Source organism: Littorina saxatilis, linkage group LG2, assembly GCF_037325665.1.
Source record: "Littorina saxatilis isolate snail1 linkage group LG2, US_GU_Lsax_2.0, whole genome shotgun sequence".
NCBI classification, from domain to species: Eukaryota; Metazoa; Mollusca; class Gastropoda; order Littorinimorpha; family Littorinidae; genus Littorina; species Littorina saxatilis.
This window is the reverse complement of record NC_090246.1, coordinates 87,309,674-87,328,489: the sequence shown is the minus strand read 5'-3', so window position 1 is coordinate 87,328,489 and position 18,816 is coordinate 87,309,674. Positions and strand designations below refer to the sequence as shown.

Below are 18,816 nucleotides of genomic sequence, written 5' to 3'. Positions count from 1 at the left end.
AGTAGCATCGCCCACATAACATGCAGTTCATGCCATGTGCATAAATCAAGGTGGTTTGTGCAGACGAAGTCCTGTGTTCTATAGCACATACTTGGGATCAGACTTGCTGACATAACATTAATTCTACCAGTACGTGTACTGGACATGAAACTTGTGGAAGATGGGCATAGGTCAGCACTAGGCACCACTATTTACCATGGAGTCGGGCAACATTAATTCTACCAGTACTTGTGCTAGGCATGAAACTTGTGGAAGATGGGAATAGGTCAGCACTAGGCACCACTATTTACCATGGAGTCTGACAACATTAATTCTACCAGTACTTGTGCTAGGCATGAAACTTGCGGAAGATGGGAATAGGTCAGCACTAGGCATCACTATTTGCCATGGAGTCTGACAACATTAATTCTACCAGTACTTGTGCTAGGCATGAAACTTGCGGAAGATGGGAATAGGTCAGCACTAGGCACCACAATCTAGGCACCACTATTTACTATGGAGTCTGACAACATTAATTCTACCAGTACTTGTGCTAGGCATGAAACTTGCGGAAGATGGGAATAGGTCAGCACTAGGCACCACTATTTACCATGGAGTCTGACAACATTAATTCTACCAGTACTTGTGCTAGGCATGAAACTTGCGGAAGATGGGAATAGGTCAGCACTAGGCACCACTATTTACCATGGAGTCGGGCACCACCTGCTTGTTTTATCCATTTTCTTTGCTAGACCTTACAACTAATGAAGTCGAGTCACCAATGTGTTGTGCAACACTATAACATTTTGTTCTGTGTTGCCCAGCTTACCTTTGATGCTGTCATCTTGCGCATGGTATCCTCTATCTCAAACTTCTGCGCCCATGTCTTGAAGTTACGCTTGATCTCCTGCAAGAAAACAGTAAAAGAAAATGCATGACAAAAATCAAATCTCTCTTCAAATACACAGTGCAGACCTGGGAACCCCTGTCTTGCTCTTGGTGTATTTTCAGAAAACTGAGCGTACTCCACACAGCATTTAAACATCCATGATTCAAACATGCTTCACATGCGTCCGTCGCACCGTTACTTAAGTTTACCAATACATTTAAAACAAATGCTTATTTCCATGTTTACTGACAATAACTGTAATCATATGTCAAACCACTGGATCAGCTTCGGGATGCGCTTGTGAAAAAAAGTAGTGTAGGAATTTTTCTCATCGAATTTTTTTTCCACTGACCGTACTGATCGTATTCTAGACAATCATGCGTACAAAATAAGGAGAAATCGTATGGGTTCCTAGGTCTGACTGTGCTACAAAGACAAAATATATGATTGCAATATCTAGATCATACACATATTGAAAAAATCTGTCCACACTCACACAAACGAAAAAAATAACGAAAAAATACAAATATAATAACACATGTACACACCCACACACACAGAGGCAAACACGTATGCGCAAATACATGCACACACAGAAATCAGCCAGTCCATTGACGGGTAAAAAAAATATTTGTTTTAAATAAATAAAAAGTTAGCCATGCAAGTTTTGTACCGACCTTGATCTGTTTCTCCGTCAGCAAGGACGGAGGCCGAGGTCGCCACATGAGTTGACAGAAGCGTTCCAGGGCCTGTTTCGCCACCAGGTTGCCTTGGAAATTCCAGATCCAGAATGCGTTGTCCACCTGATATAACACAACAAACGCAAAACATACAATGGAAATTCCAGATCCAGAATGTGTTGTCCGCCTGATATAACACAACAAATGCAAAACATACAATATGTTCTTGCTTCAAAAGGCACCGTTTGCAAAAGACAGAATAACCTAGGGTTGTTCTCAGGTCTTGGTCTTCTGTCACTGACCCGTCAATTGTTTTCTGATGCATTGTTCTGACCCTGGCCGATAAGACCCTTTGATATTTTTGGCATTTAGGCGGTTTTCTGACTGAACAATGTTTTTGTAGCTAGGAAATTTGAACATGCACATACTTTCAGTCCAGGTCCAACTGACCCGTTTTCCTCTCGAGTCACGAAACACTTACAACCCACGTTATCCAACATTTTTCAACATTTTTACATTATTTACCAACCAAACATTAACCCATTTAGGCCTAATACTCCTTGTACACAATTGTGACAAGGTGAGTGAAAAGTGTGCAAGGGAGCAATTTGCTGGGTCATAATTTCTACACAAATCATGAAAATTTATATTAATTTTCTTATTTATTTATACTTACCAACACAATGTTATTTTGCATATAGCCCCTTAACTACCGAAAGAAAACGAAAGTGAAACTAGAGTTATACCCCAGAGTGACCGCCCTTTGCAGGTGGCGCCAGCAGTGCTTGGCGCCAAGCACTGTCAGCTGGAATGCGGCACAGGCAACGCGGGCGCGCCACTTATCACTTCACCTATAAAACCGAATAGGCATGTGAAGAGGGGAGGAGGGAGGGAGCAATAAGAATAACATTGTGTTGGTAAGTATAAATAAATAAGAAAATTAATATAAATTTTCATGATTAATTTAGATTTACCAAGCACAATGTTATTTTGCATAGAATACCACCGAGGAGGTTGGGATCCCATGCCCTATCACTTCCAAAAGAAGGTTGTCAGAGCAGGGGGAAGGCAGAGGTGCACGCGCAGTGAACGCCTAAGGACCTGGCCCCTGTCTGAATGAACCAAGGATTTGAGAATATCCACATATCTATGGTAAGAAACAACCCTCACCTAGAGAGAGACCAGAGATTGTGCGAGAACGGCTTTCTTGATGCCGTAGGTCTCGTCTCCCCGTCTAGCCGAGAACGTGCGGAGGTAGAAGTCTGTGAAGGTAGACACAGACCTCCAGTAGGCTGCGTGCATGACTTGAGTCAGCGGCACCCCCCGAACGAAACTGAGTGAGGAACTGATGGCCCGGATCTCATGTGCACGAACCGGAGTCGTTCGTGTCAAGTTAGCGTTTTTGTAAATTTGTTTGATCAGAAAAACTAACCAGCGAGCAATCGTCTGCTTGGAGATATCTCGTTCCATGTTAGGCAGAAGGGAGATAAACAAGGCTCGTTTAGTGGCCCTATGAGAAGCAGTACGGTCAAGATAGGCCTTTATGGCCCGAACGGGACATAAAAACCTATCCGGATCATCAGGGTCAAGGTCCCGAGTGAGAGAGGGAATGACGAGGGGGGCTGAAAACACATCAGCCAGTTGGTTTTTTGCTCTGAACTCAGGCAAAAAGGAAAGAGTCATGGACGAAAGGTCAGGGGCAAACTCGACATCGTGTGGGAGACCACTGATGGCGTGGATACCACTGACTCTGCGAGCAGTTGCGAGCGAAACAAGAAAAACGGTCTTGAGAGTGAGGTCCCGAAGGGAGGCAGAGCTCAGAGGTTCGAACGGAGGAGACCTCAAGGCGTTAAGCACGAGGAAAACGTCCCATTTGGGAAAGGTGACTGTTTTGCGCACAGAACGGTTCTTAATTCCGTCGATCAGATTGGTGATGAGGGAAGAATGAATGAGATGGAGAGGCCTAACCCCCGTGGCAGCCGCGATGGTACTGGTGACCGACGATTTGTACCCTAAGAGGGTACAAGCTTTGAAACCTTTCTGTAGATGAAGGGAGGAAAGGAAATTAGCCAGCTGGGTTGGAGAAGGCTGTAATGGGTCGAATTTCTTTCCGGCAGCGAAGGAAACCCAAGTGGACCAGCGTAGGGAGTAAAGGTTGTTAGTAGAGGGACGCCGAGCGTCAAGAGACAAGGAAACAGCGTGTGACGAAAGTCCTAATGTTCGCAGTTTTGACCGCACAAAAGCCAGGCGGTCAGGCGGAGGGAGTCGGGCGCGGGGTGTGGGATGCCCGATCGAGGTTGCAGGAGACTGAGCGAGTCGAGATTGAGGTCGAACGGGAGAACGTGGGAGAGCGCGACCAGTTCGGGGAACCAAGCTGCCGTGGGCCAAAAGGGCGCGACCAAAAGCAGTGTGGGCCTCTCCTGAGCGTACTTGGCTAGGACTCGGGTTACCAGAGCCGTCGGGGGATAGGCGTAGGCTTGGAGACCCGACCATGGCAGAGCGAATGCGTCCTTTCCGAAGGCCATGGGGTCGTGAAACGGACTCACGTACAGAGGGAGTCGCTTGCTGTACCGAGTGGCAAAGAGATCCACTAACGGAGTGAACCAGTGGGACCACAGAGGAAGAAGGGCCTTGTGGGAAATGGTCCACTCGGTCGGCAAGATCTGATCTCGGCGACTGAGGAGATCCGCGAGGGAGTTCAGTTTCCCCGGGATGAACTGCACTGAGAGGAGGATGTTCTGCTGGGAACACCAAAGCAAGATCTGCTCGGCCTTCAACGAGAGGGACGTTGAGTGTGTGCCCCCCTGGTTTTTCAGGTAAGCTAGGCAGACTGTGTTGTCCCCGTGTAGGAGAACAGACTTTCCCCGAAGGGTAGGAGCAAACTGAAGGAGAGAGAGGCGAACTGCCTCCATCTCGAGGAGATTGATGTGGAGGAGAGACTCCTGATGGCTCCAGAGGCCGGAGGTCTCGAGAAGATCGAGGTGAGCGCCCCAGCCGGTCTTGGAGGCGTCCGTGAAAAGAAACACCTGAGGGGATGGGGGCTGGATGGGTACCGGAGTCCTCAGCCACACCGGGTCTAACCACTGAGTGACAGCGGCCAGAAACCACGGGCCCAGAGTGATCACTTGTGAGTAGACAGGTGGTTTCGAGGACCGGAGAGCGACTTCTCGTTGGAGGGGACGCTTGAACACCCTCCCCAGGGGAAGGAGGGGGGAAAGAGATTCCATCGTACCCAGGAGTTGGCAAAGGTGACGGGGCCTGGGCCCGGTGCTCCGACGGGGCCGGGGCCCGGGCCGTTGGCCTGGACGGGGCCCGGGCCGCTGGCCTGGACGGGGCCCGGGCCGCTGGCCTGGACGGGGCCGCGGACTCGCCCAGGCCTATTGACCGGGCCTTGTCCAGGCTCGTGGTCCGGTCGGCGTCCCCGTGATTGGGAGAGGAGCGGTCAACCGCCGTGACCAGGCCATCTAAGTCCGATATCACGCAAGGAGCTGCGAGTGACTGGACAGATGAAATATCCAGGAAGCCAGCGTCCCGTAAGACTTGGCAGGCCGCAGAGAGAGCTGCGGCGGACGCTGCAGGGAGCTGGGAGGCAGTGGAGGGGAGAGCTGAGACCGCCGCCAAAGCCTCCGTGACTTGACCCCGCAGTTGGTCCGGACCCTGACCCTGAAGGCCGGGGGGAGGGGGGTAGTCAGTCAAAACCGGACCACCCGCCTGCCCCCCGGAACCAACTAATAGACCAGAGGGGGTCTCACTCCGTAAAGGCGGGTGAGAGGGGGAAGGTTGAACCTCGGAGCCCCCACTCAAAGGGGAAGGAGGCTCCGGGGTCGAGCGGCCAGAAATCGGCGCGCTCAACAACCTTTGTTGGAGGAGATCCAACTTTCTTTGTTTTGAACGACGCTTACGGAGAGCGTTAGGAGTGGGGTCCGGGCTGGGGGCCCAACGTCCCGTGCTATCCCGGCTTTGGTCCGAACCAGACATAAGTATAATGTGAATGAACTAGGAAAGAAGATAAAGCTAGCAAGCAGACGATAGCTGAATCAAAGAGAGAAAAAATTTTTCACTTCCCTGAACGAAGAGGACACCGGTCGCTTGTGAAGATCACAAAAAACCAACAGTATTCCCACCAGAAACGTAGGAAAAACACCGTGACACAGACACGAGGAGGCTTAATCTTCTTTATGTATTTTCTTCCAAGAAGAATAAGCCATAGAATCACTGACGAAAAACCCGGTAAAGATCCAAGACAATAGACCATAAGCACAGACGTGTGTACACGTCGGCGAAAAGAGGTGAAGTGATAAGTGGCGCGCCCGCGTTGCCTGTGCCGCATTCCAGCTGACGTGCTTGGCGCCAAGCACTGCTGGCGCCACCTGCAAAGGGCGGTCACTCTGGGGTATAACTCTAGTTTCACTTTCGTTTTCTTTCGGTAGTTAAGGGGCTATATGCAAAATAACATTGTGCTTGGTAAATCTAAATTAATCAACAATCTTAGTTCAAATCTAAACCTATGCTTTGTTAAGAACTGAAAGTCAGGCAAATAAAACTGTAATGCCAAGAATGTAAAAGAAACCCACCACTTTGAAAACCTGCACCAAACTGAGGTAACACACTCAATACAGACAAATGACACACTCAAAGTAGACGAATAACAACTGACCTTGTGTCCCCACCAGCTGACAGCGGAGGTGACGTATCGGCCAGTAGGATCCCACTCCACGTCGGTGGCCATGAAATGTTCTGTCTGCGCCATCACCGTCATGTCTTGTGTGTCGATAAACTCCAACACTCCGTTCATGCTGTGGACAACAACTGAACTGAACTGAACTGAACTCAATCAATCAATCAATCAATGAGTCTTATATCGCGCATATTCCGTGGGTACAGTTCTAGGCGCTCTGCAGTGATGCCGTGTGAGATGAAATTTTATACGGCCAGTAGATTGCAGCCATTTCGGCGCATATTTACCTTTCACGGCCTATTATTCCAAGTCACACGGGTATAGGTAGACAATTATTAACTGTGCCTAAGCAATTTTGCCAGGAAAGACCCTTTTGTCAATCGTGGGATCTTTAACGTGCACACCCAATGTAGTGTACACGGGGGGAGGTTCGGACACCGAAGAGAGTCTGCACACAAAGTTGACTCTGTGAAATAAATTTCCGCCGAACCTGGGATCGAACTCAGGCTGACAGCGCCCAACTGAATACAAATCCAGCGCGCTACCAACTGAGCTATATCCCCGCCCCAATGGAAGTTACATTTATTTTTTGACGGAGACAGAATAAGCAATGCAAACAGGCTTTTTCTCATCCGGCCCGCGCCCATGAAAATATTGTTCAAACATTTAATGACTTAGCTTGGCAACACGTACATTCTATCACTTAGCTGTAAAAACACTGGTCACAAGAAAAAAAGGGCCTAGACAACCAGACACATGATATTTAAAAAAAAAAAAGAAGCTTGAAGCAATCTTGGGAGCTCAAGAATGATCTCTGGAACTGCGAAGATGTATTCTTCTTCTTTTTGTCGATCACATGTCTATACTGTTAGACCGGACAGCGAGACAAATGAAACTGTCTTCTCGGGGTCCTCGAAGATGTACACAATCTGCCTTCTGAGAGAACCATTTTATGCCTGACAGCAAAACGAAAACACTGACCATTTCATTATTTACCACATATCTTTAGCCTAATGGCAGCTTCTCAAATGGTTACTTGTAAAGTTCAGGCATGGGAATTGAAAAAAGTAAAAAAGGCTGAAAATGTGTAAGTTAAATATCAAAGTTGACGGCGCAAAGCGCCTAAGCCTTACTAGGGGGGTCCAGGGATTTTGTTCTTCTCCAAAGAACCTAAATTGTGCAATTTGGTGTCGTCTGAGCTCGAAGTTTGCCATTAAATTCAGTTTTCAGAACCATGTTTGCCTTCCCCATTTATTTTTTCAGCAGACACTTTCGCTTTTTTGGCGGAACACAAAAAAAAATCGGCGGAAATTTGCCTTTCGTCGGACAATTCCCATGCCTGAAAGTTAACCACAGACCAAAGAGGTAATGGCATTTCCCACTGTGTAACAAAGAGATCATCCACTCTATTTCACAAGCAATTCTTCAAAGCGGTAATGCTATTTTTCATTCTGGAAGAGTGCAGATTATCCACTGTAAGAGAGAGACAGATTATCCACTGTAAGAGAGAGACAGATTATCCACTGCAAGAGAGAGACAGATTATCCATTCCATTTCCTTGAGTAATTCATGGACTGAACATCACATCACCAAAAGCGTAACTTCTTTAAATGTAAATCGTGGAAGAACAGATGTGTATCCTATCCATTCATTTCTTCTGATGACATGACAGCTTACCTTCTGAGACCAGCCAGCACAATGAACTGACCGTTGGGGCTCCAGAACAGGTGGTTGGCCACACGCTTGTCAAACGTTTCTGCACACACACAAAATATGATGTAGTACTATACACACGAGTGCATACGCAGTATCAAGACTTGGCCTGAACATTTGTCAGAGCCACCAATACCAAGAAATGATCATAACTTTTGTTTGGTTCCAGCTTTATTGTAGCGGCTTATCAGTGGCCAAAAGATTTTAACAAATAGTTGTCATTGACAATATTCTCGGACTGGGTGGCCGAGTGGTAACGCACTTGCGCTCGGAAGCGAGAGGTTGCGAGTTTGACCCTGGGTCATGGCGTTAGCAATTTTCTCCCCCCTTTCCTAACCTGGGTGGTGGGTTCAAGTGCTTGTCTTTCGGATGAGACGAAAAACCGAGGTCCCTTCGTGTACACTACATTGGGGTGTGCACGTTAAAGATCCCACGATTGACAAAAGGGTCTTTCCTGGCAAAATTGTATAGGCATAGATAAAAATGTCCACCAAAATACCCGTGTGACTTGGAATAATAGGCCGTGAAAAGTAGGATATGCGCCGAAATGGCTGCGATCTGCTGGCCGATGTGAATGCGTGATGTATTGTGTAAAAAATTCCATCTCACACGGCATAAATAAATCCCTGCGCCTTGAATATGTGCGCGATATACATTGCAAAAATATAAAATAAAAAAAATAAATAAATAAATAAATCCACGGAATACGCGCGATATAAGCCTCATATTGATTGATTGATTCTCCCTATTATTCACTGAATCAACAGCAGCCATGCCTAAAACGAAGCAATTTTCATACGGTGTGGAGTTAAAATAAAAGTTAGCCCTCGCAGAAGAAAAAGGGAAGGAAACAGAGAGCTCAACTGAATGCTTGTAAGAAGACTCGAACATAGTTCCGAACACATGCAAAATGCATAATGGCCGGATTTTGAAACACAGCTGCAAAATGGACCCAGCTTCAGCGAGCTGATAGTCGCGAGCTGACCACCACACAACGCTGACTCAAAGCAATATGGATAGTGAAGACAAAGTGCATTGTTTCAAATCTGAATAACAGAGCACTCAAATCATTTATTTTAAGGTATTCCTGGTGTGCCTTCACATAATTACAACCCCCTAACCTCAATCGTATAGCTCTTGACATGACAAAAGACAGTAGTCTTTATGCCCACTTCACCCCTTTAAAAGCAAAGAATCTATCCGGCTACTTACTGAGGTGCTCCACTTTTCCCTTGGGCTGAATGGCATAGAAAGAGACGCCAATGCGCGGGTTCTCTCCATGGATGAAGGCAAACTTGTTGTTGACTGGCTCCCAGGCAAAGGCCAGCACTTGTTCTGTTACAAACACAATAAATATGTATCTCTGAATCTACTGCAAATTGGCACAATAACCATGTTTTCTGCTCTTTATTTCACATCACGAATCTTACCTGCCTTGCACCGGCCTCTGTCACCAGAGTATTATAACAAAAGAAAGACATAAATCTTAGTCCTCATAGTAGCATTAGCAGAAGCCACGCTTAGTCAACCTCCGCCACTGTTTAGGGTGATAGCCTTTGTAACATGTATATAATGTACATGTGAATGGTTTTCAAGAGTTAGTTCAAATCCCTACACATCAGCTTTGAAAGATCATTGCTTACACAAGAGAAGCCAGCCAAAGGCTCATTATTTCACAGGGCCCAGAACAACTTCTCTTCTCAGAAAATACAGAATGCAACCTAAAGAGGATGTACCTTTTGTCTCCACTTTGTCCACAGGGATCTGCTTTTCTCTGATGCGGAACAGCTCAAAGTTGAAGTAGATTCCCTGTAAATGCACAAAACGACAGATCAGTATCGTTTGAAATCAAGAAGAATGAGCAGCTACCTGCTTTATTGATGGTCCAGTTCTGTCTTAATTACTTATATATTTCAGTCCGAAAAAAAAAATTATGTACAACAAAATAGAAATCGACAATAAAAACTAAACAGAATTTGTGCATAACTTGACACAAAAACTGCACAGGATCAAAACTACCATAACACAAGCCAGTTTCCCTCAGACCAAAATCACAACTACTCTTCTGTTAGTGTTCAAGACACTTCATAATGGCAAACAGAAAGAAGAAACAGCAAGGTAAGCAAAGAACAAGGCAAAACTCACTGTCACACCATAACAGCAGCATATAGATTGTCTCTGCACCACAAAACTAAGTCAACATATAATCCGATTAACAAAGGGAAGTAAGCTCTCCAAATGATTACGACATGTGTAATAGATTGACAGTTATGCAAAATTAATCTCATGGCACCTTAGAGAATAACAAGCATTGAAATGAACAAGCGACTTTCATCTTCAAATCAACCAATTTACGTCAACTTACACTGTACTTCAACTGATCCTTCTCCTCCATCTTCTTGGCCTTGGAGTAGCGGTCGACCTTGACACACAGGTGGTCGCCACTCTTCTGCCAGTGCATCTTGGCGTCCGCCACGTTGAACAGGTTGCGCACACACAGCTCTTTCCGACTGGGGATCTCGATCAAGGTCACACGTGCAGGTGTGTTCGACTCCTCAGGTACCCAGTACGCTATCATGTTGTCCGTGGGAGACCAGCTAAAGTCTCTGAAACAAACGGCAGGTAGACTCGTGTGAGAATGCAACTCTGGTAAACTAAGCAGCTGAAAAACTGATCTGGACCGAATTCATCCATTTAACATACACAACAAGCTGAGAAACAGATCTGGACTGAATTCATTTTTGGACAGTTACAACATAGTTATCATCCTTCAATAAACCAATGACTCTGCTCCTGCTTTTAACATGGGAGCTCTCTATTGTTTAAATGCGATTCTACAAAATTAGATTTGTTATCAAATAAAGAAAAAAATCCTGTTTCAACGGCTTTTTAGTAACCCTACAGAAACTTCCATACCTAAAATGAAGCACCCAAACTACTGTTCTTTGGCATTAAATAAATCCCTGCGCCTTGAATATGTGCGCGATATAAATTGCATAAAATAAAAAAATTTAAAAAATAAAAAAATCCCTGCGCTTAGAACTGTACCCACGGAATACGCGCGATATAAGCCTCATATTGATTGATTGATTGGTTCAGATGTTATAAGTCCAACACAGGTTCAGTCAAACCAAGGAACACAAACTTACTTTATAGAAGTAATCTTCAAACTCTTCTTGTCCAGGAGACCGAAAGACTGCAACAGAAAAATCAATGTCAGATAAATTACCAGAAAGCTTCCACACACACAAAAAACATTGACATAGGTGCATATCAAGTCAAAGGCAGCAGAAAATAATTAGCAGCAAGGTGGAAGGACACTGAACATATTAAACATTTTCCTCTGCCTGACTTGAAATTAGCCTTCAGAAATGGTTCAAGAAACTATCAACTGCTATTGCCTGTCGTGCAGCTGTATTTACAGGGTTCATACAGACACCTGACAGTGAAATTCAAGGAGTATTCAAGGAGTTTTCAAGGAGTATTTCCGGTATCCCAGCTCCACCATGGCAGGCTCCAGAGAATCAATCAGAGTGGTTGCATAAGCATGTCCAAGAAATTTGGAAGCGTAGTATTCCGTTTGGACTTGCTGCCCGTTCCAGCAACGAACAAAAATGTCAAGTTGCTTCATTTTGCTGAAAAACTTTAATATTAACATTTTTTTTCGTGCCTGCACTTCAGAATTCAAGGAGATTCAAGGAGGTTAAACACAAGAATGACCATTTTCTCCAAATTCAAGGAGATTCAAGGTCCTTGAAAAGGGGGGTTGAAAATTCAAGGGGATTCAAGGAGATTCAAGGAGCGTACGAACCCTGTATTTATAAATGGCATACTGTACCACCTTATTTATAAAAGGCTTACCACCGTATTTATCAAAGGCTTACCAAAGATAACATTTAAATTAGCCTGAAATTGATATGAGGAACGTAAAAAGAGACACATAGTAAAGAAATACACCATTTTCCTACCGTATTTCTTTTCTATCAACAATAAAGAAAGCTAATACATACCGGCGTTTCATAGACACTAATGGCATCTGGATTCATCCTAGCAAAGTACAATCCATCTGGACTCCATCTGCAAAACCAACCACGGCACATTATTGAACCTATTTCATACTAAGAAGTCAATTTAAAACACAACAAGAGGCGAAGCCTTCAAGGCTCCCGTAAGAAATCGACAAACAGTAACACAAACTAAATCACTCCGTCACACATACACACACACAGTAAGCATAGACACGGTGCAAGAGTGGGAGACGCTAGATCTAGATCTGTCTGTCTGTAGCCTACTTACGAGTTACGGGGACACGACTGCCACTGAGATCGACACTGCCCTTTCGACAGCGCTTCCTCGCGCAGACACTAAAAACACTCTGTGCAGATCAACCTGTAGGAAATCTCTTTTGGTATCTTCTTTATCTATTTTTTCTGGAGCCGCTACGAAACCGAACAATGTGAAATCGTCTCCCCCGAATCGGCGAATGCAGCTCGGTTAGAACTGAGAAGTGAATCTATACCACAATCCTTCACGCGATCTGACCTAACCTTGACCCCTGACCTGATCTACATACACAACACAAATCAGTCACCTGTTTTTACCCCCCCAAAACCCACCACCACCCGTTTTCTTTAGATACACACTTTATCTACATACGTGCCAACGAAATGTTGATCATTGCTTCAATACTTTGAAGCTGTTGCTTGGATAATAACCCGGTAAAATTAGTATTTCGGCGTTCAGTCAAATGTTAAAGTTTCTATCACACACGCACGCACAGACAGACAAAAGTTAGCATCGCATAGGCTACAAAAACCACGACACTAAAGACGGCAAAGTGAAAAAATACAAATGTGAATGCAAAGAAGCAATGGTAACACACGCATACTTATCGTTATTATTCTAATATGAGACACTGGTTACTTCTGTCCTGATTCTTCTTACAATCATACCGTTAGTGCTCAGAGTGAATGTAATGTAAATGCATGCTCAAATTAGGTATTACCGTATTTCATGCTCCTTTTGGACGCATCCTGACATAAAAAAAAAACGTACAGCAGACACTGTTACTCTTTTGTCACAGTTTATTCTTTACAACTACAAGTACCATACATTTATCTAATGAAATAACTTTCTCTCTAATGTGCCGAGAGACAACATAGCTTGAGCAAATGAAAGCAAGCCTTGCTCCATTAGAATGTTCAGTTTAAATCTCATAAAAAGTGTAAAGGAGACAGGATGACTGTGCTGGAGGTAAGGGGTTGCCCCATGAGGGCTGTATCAAATCTTATCCCTTATAAAGGTATAAAGCTGCCTGCTTCTGCTACAATATCATCTCTGAATCGGCACCTGCCTATCTTTCTGAACTGGTCTCTCTCTACACTCCCTCTCGCACCCTTCGTTCTTCTGATGATGCTCGACTTCTCTGTCAAGGTCGCTTTAAACGCAAGGCTCATGGCTTCCGCACGTTTTCGTATTATGGACCTCAGTTATGGAATTCACTCCCCTTTCAATTACGTCACTCTCCATCCATTTCATCTTTTAAGTCCAATTTGAAAACTCACTTGTTCCAACAACACTACGGATAGTTCCTTAGTATAGAGTCTGGGGATGTGAGATGTGCATGATGTGTTGTTTGAATCTGACAGTGATTGTATGATTTTTGTATACATGTATTGTTGTCCCGCGCTTTGAACTTTTGATAAGGCGCTTTATAAATGCCCGTTATTATTATTATTATTATTATAGCTACAAGAATGTCCACAGCTCATCAGGCATGGGAATTGAAAAAAGTACAAAAGGCTGAAAATGTGCAAGCGCCTAACCTTCCTTGGGGGGTCCGCCGGGGCCATGCCCTCCCCCGGACATTTTTTTTCTCCGAAGAACCCAAATTGTGCAATTTGGTGTCATCTGAGCTCCAAGTTTGCCATTTAATTCCGTTTTCAGAACCATTTTGGCCTTCCCTATTGTTTTTATCGGCGGACACTTTTGCTTTTTCGGCAGACTAAAAAATAAATTCGGCGGAAATTTGCCTTTCGGCGGACAATTCCCATGCCTGGCTCATACTCACTTGAAGATGGGCCAGGTGGTCTGACTCTCACAGTGGAAGCCTCTTTTCTTCTGCCCCGTGCGAACGTCCCAGATGATGATGGCCTGGGGGTCCTCTCGGTTGTCTGTCAGTGGACTGAACGTCACCAGATACCTGAAACCAGTCATTCAGCGGTTAATACTTGCAAACATAACAAATGAATGCCTTATGGTTATACGGTAAGTTTGTTAAATGAAACCCCCCATTTAAAGTCCTCCAAAAATCTGAGAAAATCAGGTCTTAAAAAGGAGGGAGTCGTAAAATGGGGGTAATCTTATAGGGGTTATAAGCAGAAAGTCTGAAAAAAATGTCTTAAAAAGGAGGGAGTTTTTAAATTGGGGATCTGAAAATGGGGGAGGCGTGGTTCCACTGTATTACACAAACTATAAACTTCACAATGGGGGAGGCGTGGTTCCACTGTATTACACAAACTATAAACTTCAGAACGGGGGAGGCGTGGTTCCACTGTATTACACAAACTATAAACTTCAGAATTGGGGAGGCGTGGTTCCACTGTATTACACAAACTATAAACTTCACAATGGGGGAGGCGTGGTTCAACTGTATTACACAAATTATAAACTTCAGAATGGGGGAGGCGTGGTTCCACTGTATTACACAAACTATAAACTTCAGAATGGGGGAGGCGTGGTTCCACTGTATTACACAAACTATAAACTTCAGAATGGGGGAGGCGTGGTTCCACTGTATTACACTAACTATAAACTTCAGAATGGGGGAGGCGTGGTTCCACTGTATTACACTAACTATAAACTTCAGAATGGGGGAGGCGTGGTTCCACTGTATTACACAAACTATAAACTTCACAATGGGGGAGGCGTGGTTCCACTGTATTACACAAACTATAAACTTCAGAATGGGGGAGGCGTGGTTCCACTGTATTACACAAACTATAAACTTCAGAATGGGGGAGGCGTGATTCCACTGTATTACACAAACAATAAACTTCACAATGGGGGAGGCGTGATTCCACTGTATTACACAAACTATAAACTTCACAATGGGGGAGGTGTGGTTCCACTGTATTACAGAAACTATAAACTTCAGAACGGGGGAGGCGTGGTTCCACTGTATTACACAAACTATAAACTTCAGAATGGGGGAGGCGTGGTTCCACTGTATTACACAAACTATAAACTTCAGAATGGGGGAGGCGTGGTTCCACTGTATTACACAAACTATAAACTTCACAATGGGGGAGGCGTGGTTCCACTGTATTACACAAACTATAAACTTCAGAATGGGGGAGGCGTGGTTCCACTGTATTACACAAACTATAAACTTCAGAATGGGGGAGGCGTGGTTCCACTGTATTACACTAACTATAATTATAAACTTCAGAATGGGGGAGGTGTGGTTCCACTGTATTACACAAACTATAATTATAAACTTCAGAATGGGGGAGGCGTGGTTCCACTGTATTACACAAACTATAAACTTCAGAATGGGGGAGGCGTGGTTCCACTGTATTACACAAACTATAAACTTCAGAATGGGGGAGGCGTGGTTCCACTGTATTACACAAACTATAAACATCAGAATGGGGGAGGCGTGGTTCCACTGTATTACACAAACTATAAACTTCAGAATGGGGGAGGCGTGGTTCCACTGTATTACACAAACTATAAACTTCAGAATGGGGGAGGTGTGGTTCCACTGTATTACACAAACTATAAACTTCACAATGGGGGAGGCGTGGTTCCACTGTATTACACAAACTATAAACTTCACAATGGGGGAGGCGTGATTCCACTGTATTACACAAACTATAAACTTCACAATGGGGGAGGCGTGATTCCACTGTATTACACAAACTATAAACTTCACAATGGGGGAGGCGTGATTCCACTGTATTACACAAACAATAAACTTCACAATGGGGGAGGCGTGATTCCACTGTATTACACAAACTATAAACTTCACAATGGGGGAGGTGTGGTTCCACTGTATTACACAAACTATAAACTTCAGAATGGGGGAGGCGTGGTTCCACTGTATTACACAAACTATAAACTTCAGAATGGGGGAGGCGTGGTTCCACTGTATTACACAAACTATAAACTTCAGAACGGGGGAGGCGTGGTTCCACTGTATTACACAAACTATAAACTTCAGAATGGGGGAGGCGTGGTTCCACTGTATTACACAAACTATAAACTTCAGAATGGGGGAGGCGTGGTTCCACTGTATTACACAAACTATAAACTTCAGAACGGGGGAGGCGTGGTTCCACTGTATTACACAAACTATAAACTTCAGAATGGGGGAGGCGTGGTTCCACTGTATTACACAAACTATAAACTTCAGAACGGGGGAGGCGTGGTTCCACTGTATTACACAAACTATAAACTTCAGAATGGGTCCAGTTGCAAATCTTGTAAGCATGGTATGTAATTTTCCATTTTAACTCAAACAAAAGGGAACATAATTCTTATAGGAAATGATCAGGTGAGCAGCATCAGACCTAACACCATGGATGCATGTGTGTGTGTGTGCGTGCGTGCTGAATGCACCTGACCTCCTTCAATCAATGACAATCCCTCACAAGCCCCTGATCTTCTCAGAACCAACTATTCGCATGTTTCACTGTTTGCGCAAGTTCACGAATATGAAACAGTACAGAGAGGTAAAAGAACAAACCTTTCACAGGGGGAGAAATCAATGAGTTGAACACCGGGGTGACTAAATCTCGCCATCTGTACAAACTTCTCTCCGCCCCACAGCGCAATACCCTTCTGGTGAAACGTGGCCAGGTACGTTCCCTGAGGTGACCACCGTACATACGTCTCTGTCCATCTCTGTAACACCAATCTGAATTATAGCATATGAGAAGAAACACAATACACAGGAAAGTAGAACAGACAGCTACCTCCCTCAACATTTCTGGTATTTGTGCTTACTTTCTCGAAGTCATGATCATGCGCATAATCATCTTTAATCATGAAACACATTTCAATATAAACGGACAACCCTACAGCTAAAGATACGCCATTGTATGCAAGAGGAATATCAACTTGATTCCTCTGGCAAACCAATGGCTCCCAGTCATGCCAATGGCAAAACTTAGACTAGCCGTCAACAGCATGGCATGAACAGATTGAACCAGCCAACATACCGTAAACTTGCTAGACAAAAACAGCTGGACAAAATGTGTGCCGTTGCATACTTACAGCCCTCTCCTCTACTTTTGTCGGCTCTTGTGAGTTCTGGAAGATGGCAGTCTTCTCCCCAGCATCATAGATCACACTGAACTGGTCGTAGCAGTCCTTGTTTAGAAGCCAACCGCGTAAATTGCCCTGGAAATGAAGAATAGTTCAAATAATGCACACTCTTCAGCTCACTAACAATAGTCCTCCCATCTGTCTGTCATAAACAAAACAAAACACCACACACACACCTAGAAGGCAAAAAAAGTGGAATTACCAGGCTTTGTGCCAACTGCCACAGGAATGAAACTATTAACATCTATCAACAGTCCCCTGCTTGTCACATACATGAATCGCTAGTGATCTATCACTCTATGAAGGCTGAATTCCAGTGCATGCAAAACTACAACAACAACAGTTTCTGTCATTCTGGATCGATTTTCAACAATGTTTTTTTTTGTAACATGTGGCCGCCATCATGGCAGGTAACAACTCTGACAGTCATTCCGCTTTTAGTGAACTTATAATAATAATAATAATAATAATTCTCTTTATTTATATAGCGCCTTATCCGTAGTTCAAAGCGCGTTTATGCCGTGTGAGATGGAATTTTTTACACAATATATCACGCATTCACATCGACCAGCAAACCTCAAGCCTGTTAGGCGAATGTTCACCTTTTGCGGCCTTTATTCCAAGTCACACGGGTATTTGATGGACATTTTTATCTATGCCTATACAATTTTGCCAGGAAAGACCCTTTTGTCAATCGTGGGATCTTTAACGTGCACACCCCAATATAGTGTACACGAAGGGACCTCGGTTTTTCGTCTCATCCGAAAGACTAGCACTTGAACCCACCACCTAGGTTAGGAAAGGGGGGAGAAAATAGCGGCCCGACCCAGGGTCGAACACGCAACCTCTCGATTCCGAGCGCAAGTGCGTTACCACTCGGCCACCCAGTCAATGAATTGGTGAGAGAGAGGGACTTAGGTTTGGGCATCGACGATCAGAGTGATATTTCTGTCTCCTCTGTGCATTCTAGCGATCTCAGTGATGGTGAATGCAATGTGTCACTAAGTTCGTCAAGCAATGATGACAATGTTGATTCTGATGAGGAGTGGACTGATGTTCAAATTACACAGGCAAAAATTATTGATATTCAACACTGAACATCTCTTGTGCACGTCAAATATCTGTCCATCATATCCTCAAATTGTATAACAATCTGTTGAAAAATACTAAAGTTACAGCATTTTGAAAAAAATAACCATGTTTTGGCTCTTTTTTTCATATTCTTACGGGACTGAAGGATCAGTATAGGGAAAACAGTACAGGATGTTAAGAGTTGAGGAACAATAGACAAGGGCTGAAGTTGCTTTCTGCTGCAACAAGTTACCATACCTTGTCCTCATATGGCTTGATCTCTGGTTCCTCCCAAGTCTCTGGTATATTTTTGAAGCGTTCAAAGTCAGAGAAAAGGTTGACAGCGAAAGTGTGCTGTTTATCAAGCTTGTAGCCATTGGTCATTTTCACAGCCTCCTGGGCATGCAGTGGTGATGAAAACTCCAGAAACATGTACCTGTAACATGAACACATCAAAGTCAGTCTCAAATTTCACT

General features: G+C 44.3%; 1 protein-coding gene across 1 annotated transcript in view; it reads right to left on the bottom strand.

The window, feature by feature from the left end:
* LOC138960035 (eukaryotic translation initiation factor 3 subunit B-like) overlaps positions 1-18,816 on the bottom strand; it is a 29,165-nt gene that overhangs the window by 1,411 nt on the left and 8,938 nt on the right. Inside the window, exons 3-15 of the mRNA XM_070331757.1 lie at positions 18,599-18,776; positions 17,219-17,344; positions 16,689-16,846; positions 14,010-14,141; positions 11,950-12,016; positions 11,089-11,135; positions 10,305-10,545; positions 9,676-9,748; positions 9,152-9,274; positions 7,904-7,982; positions 6,206-6,344; positions 1,546-1,671; positions 809-886 (exon numbers count right to left, since the gene is read on the bottom strand). Coding sequence (XP_070187858.1) covers positions 809-886; positions 1,546-1,671; positions 6,206-6,344; positions 7,904-7,982; positions 9,152-9,274; positions 9,676-9,748; positions 10,305-10,545; positions 11,089-11,135; positions 11,950-12,016; positions 14,010-14,141; positions 16,689-16,846; positions 17,219-17,344; positions 18,599-18,776 — 1,567 coding nt within the window. The remainder of the gene's footprint in view (positions 1-808; positions 887-1,545; positions 1,672-6,205; positions 6,345-7,903; positions 7,983-9,151; positions 9,275-9,675; positions 9,749-10,304; positions 10,546-11,088; positions 11,136-11,949; positions 12,017-14,009; positions 14,142-16,688; positions 16,847-17,218; positions 17,345-18,598; positions 18,777-18,816) is intronic.